This window comes from Pteropus alecto, unplaced genomic scaffold, assembly GCF_000325575.1.
Source record: "Pteropus alecto unplaced genomic scaffold, ASM32557v1 scaffold359, whole genome shotgun sequence".
Classification (NCBI taxonomy): Eukaryota; Metazoa; Chordata; class Mammalia; order Chiroptera; family Pteropodidae; genus Pteropus; species Pteropus alecto.
The window spans coordinates 3,625,283-3,636,681 of NW_006443119.1; the positions used below are offsets into that span (position 1 = coordinate 3,625,283).

Below are 11,399 nucleotides of genomic sequence, written 5' to 3' on the forward strand. Positions count from 1 at the left end.
AAGAATAGTGAGGATGTTCCCTCTTCTGTTACTTAAAAAAAAAGTTTGATGGCAGCAAATCTCCCCACCCTATCACTGTTAGAGGCCTAATTTTATATCTATAAATATATTAAAAAGCAAGTCAAACTTGGCTGTATGATGTTAAAATTACTGTCAAAGTTTAAATACCTATATATTCTCAATGACTACAATAAAAGGACTTAAAGGAGAGAGTGAAAATAATGATGTGGACGTGACACCTGGGGTCAATGTACCCTCTCTGTATGGCCATTAGAGGTTGGGGTTTACTCCTTAGGTTTTAGGAGGCTCAAGAATGGAAGGATCCTCAACTTTGCCCTTCCTTCCTTTCTTGCCATGGTTTCAGGGTTCGGGAAATGGGAAATTGCTTTCAGCTCTTTGCCTCAGATCTACCTCTCCTTAAGTCTTGTGGATGTTCCCAGGAAGGTTCTTCTAACCAGAAACTGGCTTGTCTTTAAAGCTTGACCGAACTTTGACTTCAGGAAAGATCTTGCCACTGCAGGCTATCTCTTTTAATATAGTGTGTGACAGAAAACACTCACTCTGAACCTTTAGCCGCTTGATTCTTTACGCCATCCAACCCCATACCAGCTTCCTTCCTAATAATAGAAGAGTATATATAGGAGACGACCTGTCGGATTTGACTTTATACCTTTTCCATCTCTTAATATCTAAGGATTGATTAAGATAGCTGGGCCTTGGACACCTGTCTTATCACTGATCACTGAATATGAAAGTCTCAAATGAATTCTTGCCCTTAAATGCTTTTGCTATTTCTTTGCGCCCCAATCAGGAATGCTGCATTCTAGGACAGTCAGATTCTATTAGAACAGGCAAGGTAGGAAGGGAAGAGTAAAAGGACGGGATTCCCTGACACATCTTCTTCCTGCCCCTTTTCCTAGCAGCTTTCATACCATATGTTAGCTGCTGTAGTTCCTTTCTGAGGTGGGGAATGTGGCATCCGAATGGTCTGTGCTCCTATTGCAAATGGGGTGATGGAATGGGCTAAAAACCATGCACTCTGGAATTTGTTGTATATTTTCTTTTAGTAAAGCTTCCCACCCACCCACCCCCGACTGCTGCTCTGTGTGATATGTAAGCCATTCACTTGTGATGGGCTAATTTTGCTCCTTCTAACATAGGTACCTGGCTCTGCCCTTATTGTGGTGTTAGGAAGCCCAGTCTGAGATAGCCATGTTTCCAGTCTTGGACTCCAACTGGAGACTGCTACATGTGGAATAGGCCCCATAGCTCAGTGATATATAGAAGATCGGGGACTGGAAAGGTACTATTAGGAGTATTTTCCTGGCTTCTCTTCAGGCTGTAGTGAGGGATTTGGAGGTAAATATTGCTCCCCCGACCCCTTCCTAGTTATCCAAAATCCTGATCATAAAAATTCTAGAATAAGTCAGGTACATTTACAGTCAATCACCTTTATTCCAGGGTTAGAACAAGGCCGTGCACATCACACGCAGGAGCACAGGACGGAGCAGTCTCACAGCAGTACAGGGGTGGGAGGGCAGATTAGTCTTTTTAGATTATTTTGCCTTACAGAGAAATTACTAGACTGCTAAAAATGACTCTGTCTTCCTTCTCCCATCTCATCCTCTCCTCTCTTCAAAGGAAGGCTCCCTATTCTCATTCATGTTCTCTCTCTCTCTTGCTCTTTCATATCCTGACTGGAAAGACAATTCATTTCCCCCTCCCAATTCTATAAGTATCTCTCCTTGAGGGAGAAGCCAGACAGGGTTGGGGGAACTTGGGGAGGTCCTTTAAGGCAAAACTGGAGAACTCGAGGTGCATGTGTTAAGGCAGGTGTCCGCAGCAGTGGCCAGAGGGGACAGACAGGCTGGGCTAGGGTAGGAGTAGAGGGTGCTCTCCAACCAGTCTGGCTTCTTCCTTCTTCCATCAACCAGCCCTCCCCTCCGACTAGAGTTTTGCTCCCACATCCTAAAAGCCCCTAACTTGAACTTTCTCTGAATAGTGTCTTGAGATTGCATGTGAATTTAAAGTTTAAAAGTTTTCTTTTTGTTTTGACTATGTAGCAATTTGACTCTGCCACTGTGGCATTCCCCCTCCCACCTCCACCCTGGCCTGGACAATAAGTTAATGCTAGACACCACAAAAAAGGGCAGACATGGCAGTGCGGGTTTAATATACATATATGTAGAATATATATGTACACACAGTTAGCACGGTCAGGATAGGGAAGGGCATCCTGGAACAGGCAGGAGGCTGGGGTCACTGTACTCTAGCGATCTGTCTCAGAGGCGATCACAAGCCCAAGTCGCCAGAGTATTGGGAGAGTGTTATCAAGTCCCCTACTGGATTGAGCTGGGGATCGGTGCAAAGGAAACACTAGTTAACTTCTTCCCTTCTTTCGAGCTTGCAGTGTTCTAGACCAGGGAGGAAGGGAAGGTTGCCTACAAAACCACACCAGGACCCTGTAGATGGGGGCAGAATTGGAGTTAAATCCTAGGAATCTCATTCCCCAACCTCCCTAGGTCAGTATGTGCAACAGTCTGAGTAGGAATAAAGGAGTGGAAAAGGGGCTCCCTCTCTGTCCCTCAGCCCCAGCTTGCTAAGTGGGGCATTCTCTCAGCAGTCTCTCCAGGGCAGAGGTGGGCGGAGGGTTACCTAAAGATGGGTGCTCAGTGGAGTTTGAACTTTGGGGCCAGGAAAGAATCCAGTGGTCTTCTGTCATTAGATCCCTGGCTTATACCCAGCCTAGGCCCCTAAGAGGGGTACAGTGTGGGTTACCGACAGTGAACTCTGGCTTTTCTTTGCTCCTCCCCGGTGGCGGTTGGGTAGCCTCTTCACCTTCCCTCCCACTGCTCTTTGTTAGATCCACTTACCTCTCCTGTACCTCACCCCCACCTCAGCTGCTCAGTGTAGGAAAATGCAGGTCCTTTCTGCTCCTACACTTGAGAGATGTTGGGGAGAGTGGAGGAAGGGGCAATAGGAGGAATATGCCCATTTCTGTATGCATAGAAGTAGCCCCTACCTCCCCCTAGAGTGGGGAAACAGTCCCCCCAAGCCTCTGACCCCCAGCCCCTCACGAGGAAGAGGAGCTAAATGAGCTAGACATGTAGACAGACAGCCAGAGCGTGCGCACACGCACACACACGCGCACAGTAAGGGGGTTAGGACCAGGTTAGTAGGTGGGTAGATTTAGGGGGGAGGGTTGCCCTTGCCCCCTTCCCTGCAGGATGGGAGAAGGGAGTGGTCCAATGAAGGTCCGACCTTCCTCCTCTTCCTCCCCCTTGCTCAGGCTTTCTTCGGTGGAGGAGCCAATTTGATGATCTCTTCCTCAGAGGGCTGCCGGATAATGTCTGGGGGCAAAAAGGATGTGTCCAGGGACAGAAGTTGAAGATACCAGGCAGGCCCACTGAACATCAGCGTTCATGCTCCCAGAATTCAAGCACTACAAGGATCATCCCTGGGAGGGGGCAGAGGTGCGCAGTAAAGGCATGGCCTCTTACCTTTGTACTTCTTGGCACTGGGGATACGGGTTAGCTTGGTGTCCAGCTCATCCTCCTCGGAGATCTTCAGAACACGGGTTCTGTAGTCAACCACCATAGTAAGCAGGTCAGGACGGCGAGAGATCTCAAAGATGTGCTCAATGTAGGAGAGGTGGTCTGGAGCAAGGCGGGAGACTGATGGTCAGAGCGAAGCTGCAGAGGTCAGCTTCCCCCATTCTCCCAAACCAGGCTTTTGGAACCAAGGCTGAGTTGCCCGCATTGGTTATTGGGGCAACACTGGAAGAAGAGAGCCTACTAAGCCAAGAAAAGAATGTTACGACATCAAAAAACAGTACAGAGGACTGTTCCATGAAGGGCAGACCATCGATCAGTGGTTTCTAGATTATGGGGTTAGCATGAGGTTTAGCAACCCTTCCTGCTAAATCTACCCAATTCTGACATTGGGGGCAAGGCAGAATTAGAATTAACTGGACTTCAAAATATCCACCTCACCCACCCTGTCCCTCTTCTACTTTTCCTCCAAGTAAGTATTAGAATTTCCTGATAGCACAGGTGGGACTTGGAGTGGTGGAATCTCTAGGCAACCTGGAGAGCTGCTGGGCCTGGTGAGAAAGGTAATTACATATCGGAGAAGGCACGGCCATGATCACAGGATGATCTCCATTGCTTGACCAGTTCTAGGAGATTGCAGGTACCCTTGGACCTTCTTCCCTGGCCTCTCTCTGACTGCTGCAGTAGTCTTCACCTCAGCCTTCCTCCCTGTTATAGTCAGATTCATGTCTCTGAAGGAACCTCTGGTCACTTCACCTATCAAATATCCTATCATGCAAGGCCCTTCATAGCAAGCCTTAAGTTACCTTTCTAGGCACTTCTAAACATACCCTGTGCTCCAGCAAGCTAGGCAGGACCTCTTGCTTTTCCGAAGACGCCAGGTACTCCTCCACCTCTGTGACTGTGGTCCTTGGCTGGGCATGCCCTTCTTTGGATCCTGCCTCTGAAATCTCACTTGCCTTTTAGGCCATTTTACATACCAATTCTTCCATAAAGCCCCTCCCACAGCAGTGGTCTCTAAAAGTGAATAAGAAAACCTTCCAACTTGTGGTTTTATTTTAAATCTATCACTTTTAACTTCTACTTTAGTGTTTTATTATATATGTGCTAATAGCACAATCATATCTGAATAACATTTTTTACCGACAAGTGACACATTGAAGAATGTAAAGACCACGGCCCTAGAGCCCCTCCAGTGGTTAGAGCATCCCTCTTCTCCTGCCTTGTTGAAGAGGAGTGCATGTTGTAGGTACAGGAGCTCTGAGCTCATTCCTATTTGCTGAATGCACTGAGCCCTGACAATGGTTGCTGGCAGGATGCCTTTGTTCTCCCCCACCTTTGTCCAGCTTGTTGTGGCTCTCCAGGAAGCTAAACCAAGCACTGCCTGTTGTGATCTCCTCACTCTTCTCACTGGGGATGTCCTCCTTGCAGGCTGATTTGAGCTGCTCCAGATCTTCAAGAGTGATGTTGTTGGTCAGATCCTGGAGGAGGGTCCCGTACTCGGCCATGACTGGGGTTAAGAGGAACAGAGGGAGAGGAGACTGAGCTTGAGGTTTGGGATCTGGTTCACTCACTGGCACTTCCTACCCCCTACGCTACCAGGCAAGTGCCTATAACATGCCAGTTGGGGAGGGCCAGTGCTAGAAGGAGAAAAGACTGAAGGGAGGTGGGAGTAGGAAGGAAGATATTTGGAAGCTAGGGACCAGGCTGGAGCCTAGAGTGACAAGTCACACCTCCTTCCCCCATCATTTTCCTTCATCTCCCCCCCGCACCACACACACCGCCATAGTAACCCTGGCAACAACTTTCCTGACTGAGGAGGCAGTTACCATAACAACCAGCTCCAGACTTTCTCACCCACTGCCTCCAAGTTCCCCCCAGAATTGCCTCACCCACCTGCAACGCCCCACCATCAAAAAAAAAAAAAAAAAAAAAAAATCTCCATGTCTTCCATACAATGTGATTAAATTTAAAAAAATAAGTAAGTTATACATGAGTATGTATTTTGTCTTGGATGTTTGTCAGAGAAACTAAACGCCCCCCAAAAAAAAAAAAAAAAAAAAAAAAAAAAAACCACTCCAAAACAACCACAGGGAGAGGCTTGCTGTGGCAGTGAGAAGCTAAAAAGAGGGGGCTAGAGGGGATTGATTAGATCTCATGTGTTCTAGCTTCCATTCTTCCACAGAAGCAAAGGGGTCTCACTTCAACTCCCCTCCACCCCATGAATGACTAATTCTGGATGGATGCCTAGTTGCTTGGTCTAATGGCCCCCTGGCCCCTCTATGCTCAGCCTTGTATTCAGTCCTGTGGCAGTGAGAAGCTAAAAAGAGGGGGCTAGAGGGGATTGATTAGATCTCATGTGTTCTAGCTTCCATTCTTCCACAGAAGCAAAGGGGTCTCACTTCAACTCCCCTCCACCCCATGAATGACTAATTCTGGATGGATGCCTAGTTGCTTGGTCTAATGGCCCCCTGGCCCCTCTATGCTCAGCCTTGTATTCAGTCATTAGGGCTCAGGGGTGAGGGCAAGGAGTGGCGAAAGCAATGAGCCACCCCCACCTTTGCGAAGCCCATTTTCTCCCTTGATTGCTGCTGGGCCTCCACACAGCCCTCTCTCCTAGCCTTTGTGCTGTGCTTGCAGCCCCCGCGCCCAAGAATACCAAGCGGCTGCCTCTGGCCCCCTGCCCAGTTCCCAGACTGGCTGGGTGGCAGGGGTTTTGATACAGCTTTGGGAGAGTCTGGCAGGATAGGGGCTGCCACTCCTGCTTGCATCAACATCTGGCTGGCACTACCCTCAGCATGACCTCCCAAACGGGGCTGAGCAAGGCTAGATCTCACCTAGGTCTTTTCCCTACCCCTCTTTCATGAAGATCCTTGGGTGAAAGGTAGAGAACATTCAAGGCCCTCCTTCCTCTCACTACGGGAAGAACTGTGGCTAAGACAGGAAGGTCAGACCTTAGAATGAAATTTCTGGATTTGATAAAATGTGAAACTCTAGTGGTGAGTTTAAAAAGGGGGCTTTTTTTTCTCACAATGAGTATTTTGTAATCAGAAAAGTAAAGCATTTTAAAAAGTAAATTGTTATAAACACTCTGATTAGACCAAGGGGTGAGACAAGGAGCTAGATGACCTTGTACTTAACTGAGACTGCCCACAAATCATCCCAACAATGGGCTGAGAATGGGGCAGATAGAAGGAGGCTGGTTGACACCCCCGTTTCCTTTATTTCTGGCCTATAAGCAGGGAAACTGAGGCAGAGAAGCATGGTATAATAAGAGGCATGGAACCAGAAGTCCCCATTCCCAGCCCCCTACTAGGACCAGAACAAAGACGCTTCCCTTGGTGGCAGGCACTGTGACACAAACAATGAGCCAGGCAGCAGGGCCAGCACGACCCCCACAAGAAACAGGCACTTACAGACACGCTCACTTGCACATCCAGGTGCAAACAAGGGCCCAGCGGTGGCCCCGCCAGGCTGGCCCAGGAACAATGCTCTCTGACTGTCAGCACCAGGAACCGTCTCTGCCTTGAAATCTAGGTCACAGCAGCAGGCTCTGGAGCCCAGCTGCCCCCTCCACTGATAATCCGAGGACAGAAAGGGGCAGTGCAGAGAGGAGGACAATAATGGAGGCGGGAGTATGAGAAGCACTGAAAAGGAAAGGACAGCACTGGAAGGAGGCAAGATGCCTCCGTGAAGACCCAGCCCCAATGAAAGAGACCCTAGGACCAAGTCCTCAGCTGGAAAATGGGACAGAATTTAGGGTTATTCTGCCCTGCTTTCATATGAAAGAGTTTGTAAAAGGACAGATCTAGTGGGTGGGGAGGAGAGAGTGAGAGGGAAGGAAGGGTGGGGAGAGAGAGAGAGAGAATGTGTGTGTGTATCTCCTGGGAGGAGTTATGATTTAGGGCTCTGAATCTAAAACAGATTTACAGGGGAGGTGGGAGGGAAGGGATTAATACGTGTGAGACTCACCCACACAGGCTGGGGGGTGGTGCGTAGGAGCTTTCTAAGAGTGAAACAGATACAAGGAGGCCTCTAAAAGGGAGGGTGGGCATGTTAAAGTGGCAGGGAGAAGGAAGCATGTGCTAGGGTTCCACTGATGCTCACCCCTGGGTGTGGGCACAGGCATGGGAGGAGGCAAGGCTTGTTCAGTGGGTGTGTGGGTATACTAGCAATGGATGTGTGTGTGCTAGCACTGGGTAACGTGTGGCTGTGAGTGTATGCAGTCTGTGTGTATGTGTCTGAACCAGCTGAGAATATGTGTAAGAAGGTAGATAACCACAGGTTCACAAGGAAGGGTGAGGGGATCCTATGGAATTGAGGAAGAGCTGGGGTTGAGAGAGGGAAATAGGCTGCAAATGAGGAATGGAGGAGGGGGGCAGGGAGCAGAGTCCAGGAGAAGGCTACCACCTCAACTCAGTGGTTACCGTGGCAACCTCTGTTCTGGGTGCTCCCACCTCAGTCCTTGGGACGATATCACTGGAAGGGAGGGTGTGGGGAGTTGTAAGAAAGGAGAGAAAGCAAGGGTAAGGCCTTTGAAGGAGCATGTACAGGCCCCTGGGTTGCCTCCCTCCCCAGAGAGCCCATTTGCCCAGGCTTTGGTGAGGCAGCAGAGGAAAGAGCAGGACAGTTCTGGGGGAATTTTGGGGGTACAAGGAGGTGGAATCTCCTTACATAGCTCTCAAGTCTCGCTGATCATGGTTCCAGGAATGTTCTGGCCATGCTGGGGCTTGACAGAAGTTTGGCTCCTTCACCCTCCATGTCACTTTCCTCACTGAGAATCAGATTCCCTGGGGCCTATGGAGCAGTCTCCAGCCCTCCTAGCTCTGAAGAGTCCTCCTGATCTCTAGAGCAGTGCAGAGGCTGCCCATGGAAACACCAGGCAGCCTGGGTGGAGGCCATTCCTGGGACAGGATACCAGGGCAGGAACCGGGAACCGGAGCTGAGGCTGCCAGGAAGTCAGCCCCTTCCCTCCCAGATCATTCTGTTCTCTGCTCGCGTGGCTTCCTATACCTTCCTTCCTTCCTTCCTTCCTTCCTTCCTTCCTTCCTCCCTTTCCTTCCTACAGGGCCCCAGGTGAAGCCCTTTCAAAGGTCCAACCAACTTAGGACATTGAGGCAGAGGGGCATGGCGTAAAGACCATTATACACTAGGCTGTAGGGGAGGAGTTGGGAGTATGATAGGTGCTCCGTGGGCACTGGGGGAGGAAAGAGCAGACCCTGGGGGGCACTCTGAGAAGCCTAGTAAAATGGGATACTCACCTGTGGAGGAGGTGGCATCACCAAAGTATTTGTGTATTTTGACATTAATTCATGATTATCCCCTCTCACTAGCATTTGCTTCCAAATCTTCAATATATTTAAGAAAGCCTGAGGATTAGGAGCTGCTCCCCACCCCCACCCTCCACATCTGCTGCAGCTGCCATCAGCTATGGAGAGGGCCTATCCCACACAGCTGCAAGGGCCTGGAGATCCCCGCAGTGGGCAGCAGTGGGCAGGAGGGGGCTTGTGGGCACTCAAGTCTGTCAGTCCTGTGTGTGTATGTGTTGTGAGGTGGGGCAGTGGTAATCAAAGAGAAGCAGAGGGGTGGGAAGGGAGAACACAGGCTTCTATTTTAAATTTTATCTGGGCCCGAAATTCAAGCAGTCCTGTAGTTCATCCCTAATTATTCCATTAATATGATACTCAACTGACTTCTTCCCTTAGCTTCTATTCAGCTTTTTTTCTTTTTTTGAAAGTGGGGGTGGGGGGGTGGTCTTTATTCCTGCAACCAAGAAAAATAAGGCTCTAAGATTCTACAGTCAGTGAGAGTGAGGGGAAGCAGGATACCTGAGTCTCAGGATGTTCAGTTCAGTCCAAGAAGCAAAATGGGTCATCCTTGGGCACAGGGACAATGCAAAGCCCTTAGTCTAAGAGAAGAAAGACCAGACCAAGATGGGGCCATCAAGAGATACTTAGCATTGGACCAGGCAGGACAGAGGGGCCACCTGATGGTGAGGAGCGGGTGGAGCCTGTGCTGTTCTCCCCTTATCTGGTAGTGTGTCTCCCTACTCCTGTTTCTCTTCTGTCTCTTCCTCAACCATTTCCTCTCTCCCTAGTCTCTCAGTCTCTTCCTCCTTTCCTTTCAATGGGCTTTCATCCTACCTCACTTGGTGGTAGTCATGGATACTGAGGACTCCTGGGTTCTGTGACTCAGTGTCCGCATCTGAACACCAGCCTGTTAGGAAGGAGTGAGCTTGCCTGCTGTAGAGAAAGTCTGTGAGGAGGAGCCTGGATTGGCTGGCTGCATACAAGTTGGTGATGTCCCCATTGCACTGTGTGTGTGAGAGACTGAGGGGATGGCATGGCAGGTCATGACTCTGCGGCTCTCCATGCCTGATAATACATTACCCTTGATGGACACAGGTGTCATGGAAGTGAGGACGTAGGCAACAGGGGCAATTGGCAGCCTAGGGCATCTCTGGCAATTTCCCCAATACAGTGTTTAACCACAAAGGGAAAAGCAATTAAAGCTAATCGCTCTGACAGCCTAGGGGCAGACACTGCAGTAGAGAAAACACACAGATTCAGCATGTTTCCCCTTAACTCCCTGTGGCCTCACTCCCATCCCGCTTCCCGTCCTCTCTGCTTTCTGACCCTCTGTTGTCCATTCCCCAGCACTCATCCCATTCCTCTGACCAGCTCTGTCTTTCACTTCCTCTCCCTATTTCCTGATTGTATCTCTGTCCCTCTCACACACATTCCCCTCATTCTCTCTGACTTGGGCTCCATCCTTGGCTGACTCATACTCATTCTTTCTTTTTCTCCCTCTCCTTTGCTTCTACTCCTCCCCTCCTCCATCCGCTGGCCACTCTGATGCCCAGAAACCAGCCACTCCCAGCAACCTAAGCTCTAACTGGACCCAGCAAGACTGGCCAGCAGCAGGCCCTACTCTCCCTGCTCACCCAGTTTCACAGCACCAGGCTCACTCACACTCACCATCCCGTCTCCCTGTCCTGAAGTGAGACCAGGATTCTCTCCCATCTTTCCCCCAATGTTTTAAAGAGAGGCAATCTGGGAGAAGATGCCCAGAAAATTAGGGTGGACTTGCGGACAATGGCCCCCATTCTGCTGTCCTGTTAAGATTGATGTTCTTCCAGGAGACTTGCGAGTGGGGTGAGGTGGGGGTAGGATGTGTATGTAGTGCAGGGACGTTTGTGATCTGCTGTGTGCAAGGAGTCACATGGGTGTGTGTCACCGTGTGTGCTGGCGTGTCTCTTGTTGGTGTGTGTCCCTGTCAGTTTTGACAAAGATTATATGAAATTAATTAGGGGTTTTACGTTAGCTACTTCAGTTCTCTACACCCCCAGCTCCTTCCTTCCCTCCGGACACGCTGTCGCCAATCCCACCTCTTCCCAGGTGCAGAGGGGGCAGGGTGGGGGCTCATGGTGCCAGCGGCGCTGCCAGAGGGCTGAAGCGGACTGGGACAGGAGAGAGGCCACCCCCGAGACAAGTCCGCAGCCAGAGGAGGGGAGGCGGTGGGAGCTGGCTGCCAAGCCGGCTGGGCGGGAAGCAGGCCCGTCCGACTCCCAAAGCTGGCCAGCGGGGACTGGTTGGCCGGAGCCGCGTCGCCTCTGGCACATGCTCCGGGCGCCCCGCCGGGGTCGAAGCCGGGGGGCCTGACCCCGCGGACCCGCCCGGGGCCCCACGCTCCCCGCCTGCCCGGGCGTCCCGACACACACCCCTCCAAACCAGACGCGAAATCGGCTCCCTCCCCGCGACTCGCCCCTGTGCGCCCTCTCACCGCCTCGGGGCTGAGTGCGCAGGGCACGGGCACTCCGGCGTCCCCGGTTTCTGAGCAGCGTCCGGA

General features: G+C 50.7%; 1 protein-coding gene across 2 annotated transcripts; it reads right to left on the minus strand.

The window, feature by feature from the left end:
- Positions 1-1,431: 1,431 nt before the first annotated feature.
- Positions 1,432-11,393, minus strand: PEA15 (proliferation and apoptosis adaptor protein 15). 2 transcript variants are annotated; one of them, XM_015597878.2, is made up of 5 exons: positions 11,334-11,386; positions 9,380-9,459; positions 4,888-5,061; positions 3,501-3,656; positions 1,432-3,350 (listed from the first exon to the last, which is right to left on the minus strand). In XM_015597878.2, the coding sequence occupies exons 3-5, from the start codon at positions 5,057-5,059 to the stop codon at positions 3,286-3,288; spliced, it is 393 nt and encodes a 130-aa protein (XP_015453364.1). In that variant the 5' UTR covers positions 5,060-5,061; positions 9,380-9,459; positions 11,334-11,386; the 3' UTR covers positions 1,432-3,285. The 2 variants fall into 2 exon arrangements, with proteins under 2 accessions (XP_015453364.1, XP_006922960.1); XM_006922898.3 differs by lacking the exon at positions 9,380-9,459 and having other exon boundaries at positions 11,334-11,393.
- Between the last annotated feature and the right edge of the window lie 6 nt (positions 11,394-11,399).

Excerpts from the sequence above, each read along its gene's own strand:
- PEA15 (XM_006922898.3), bottom strand. The coding sequence starts at position 5,059 with ATGGCCGAGTACGGGACCCTCCTCCAGGATCTGACCAACAACATCACT. Across the intron at positions 3,657-4,887 it reads CCACAACAAGCTGGACAAAG|ACCACCTCTCCTACATTGAG; the intron begins GTGGGGGAGAAC and ends GCCTTGCTCCAG. Across the intron at positions 3,351-3,500 it reads CAGTGCCAAGAAGTACAAAG|ACATTATCCGGCAGCCCTCT; the intron begins GTAAGAGGCCAT and ends TTTTGCCCCCAG.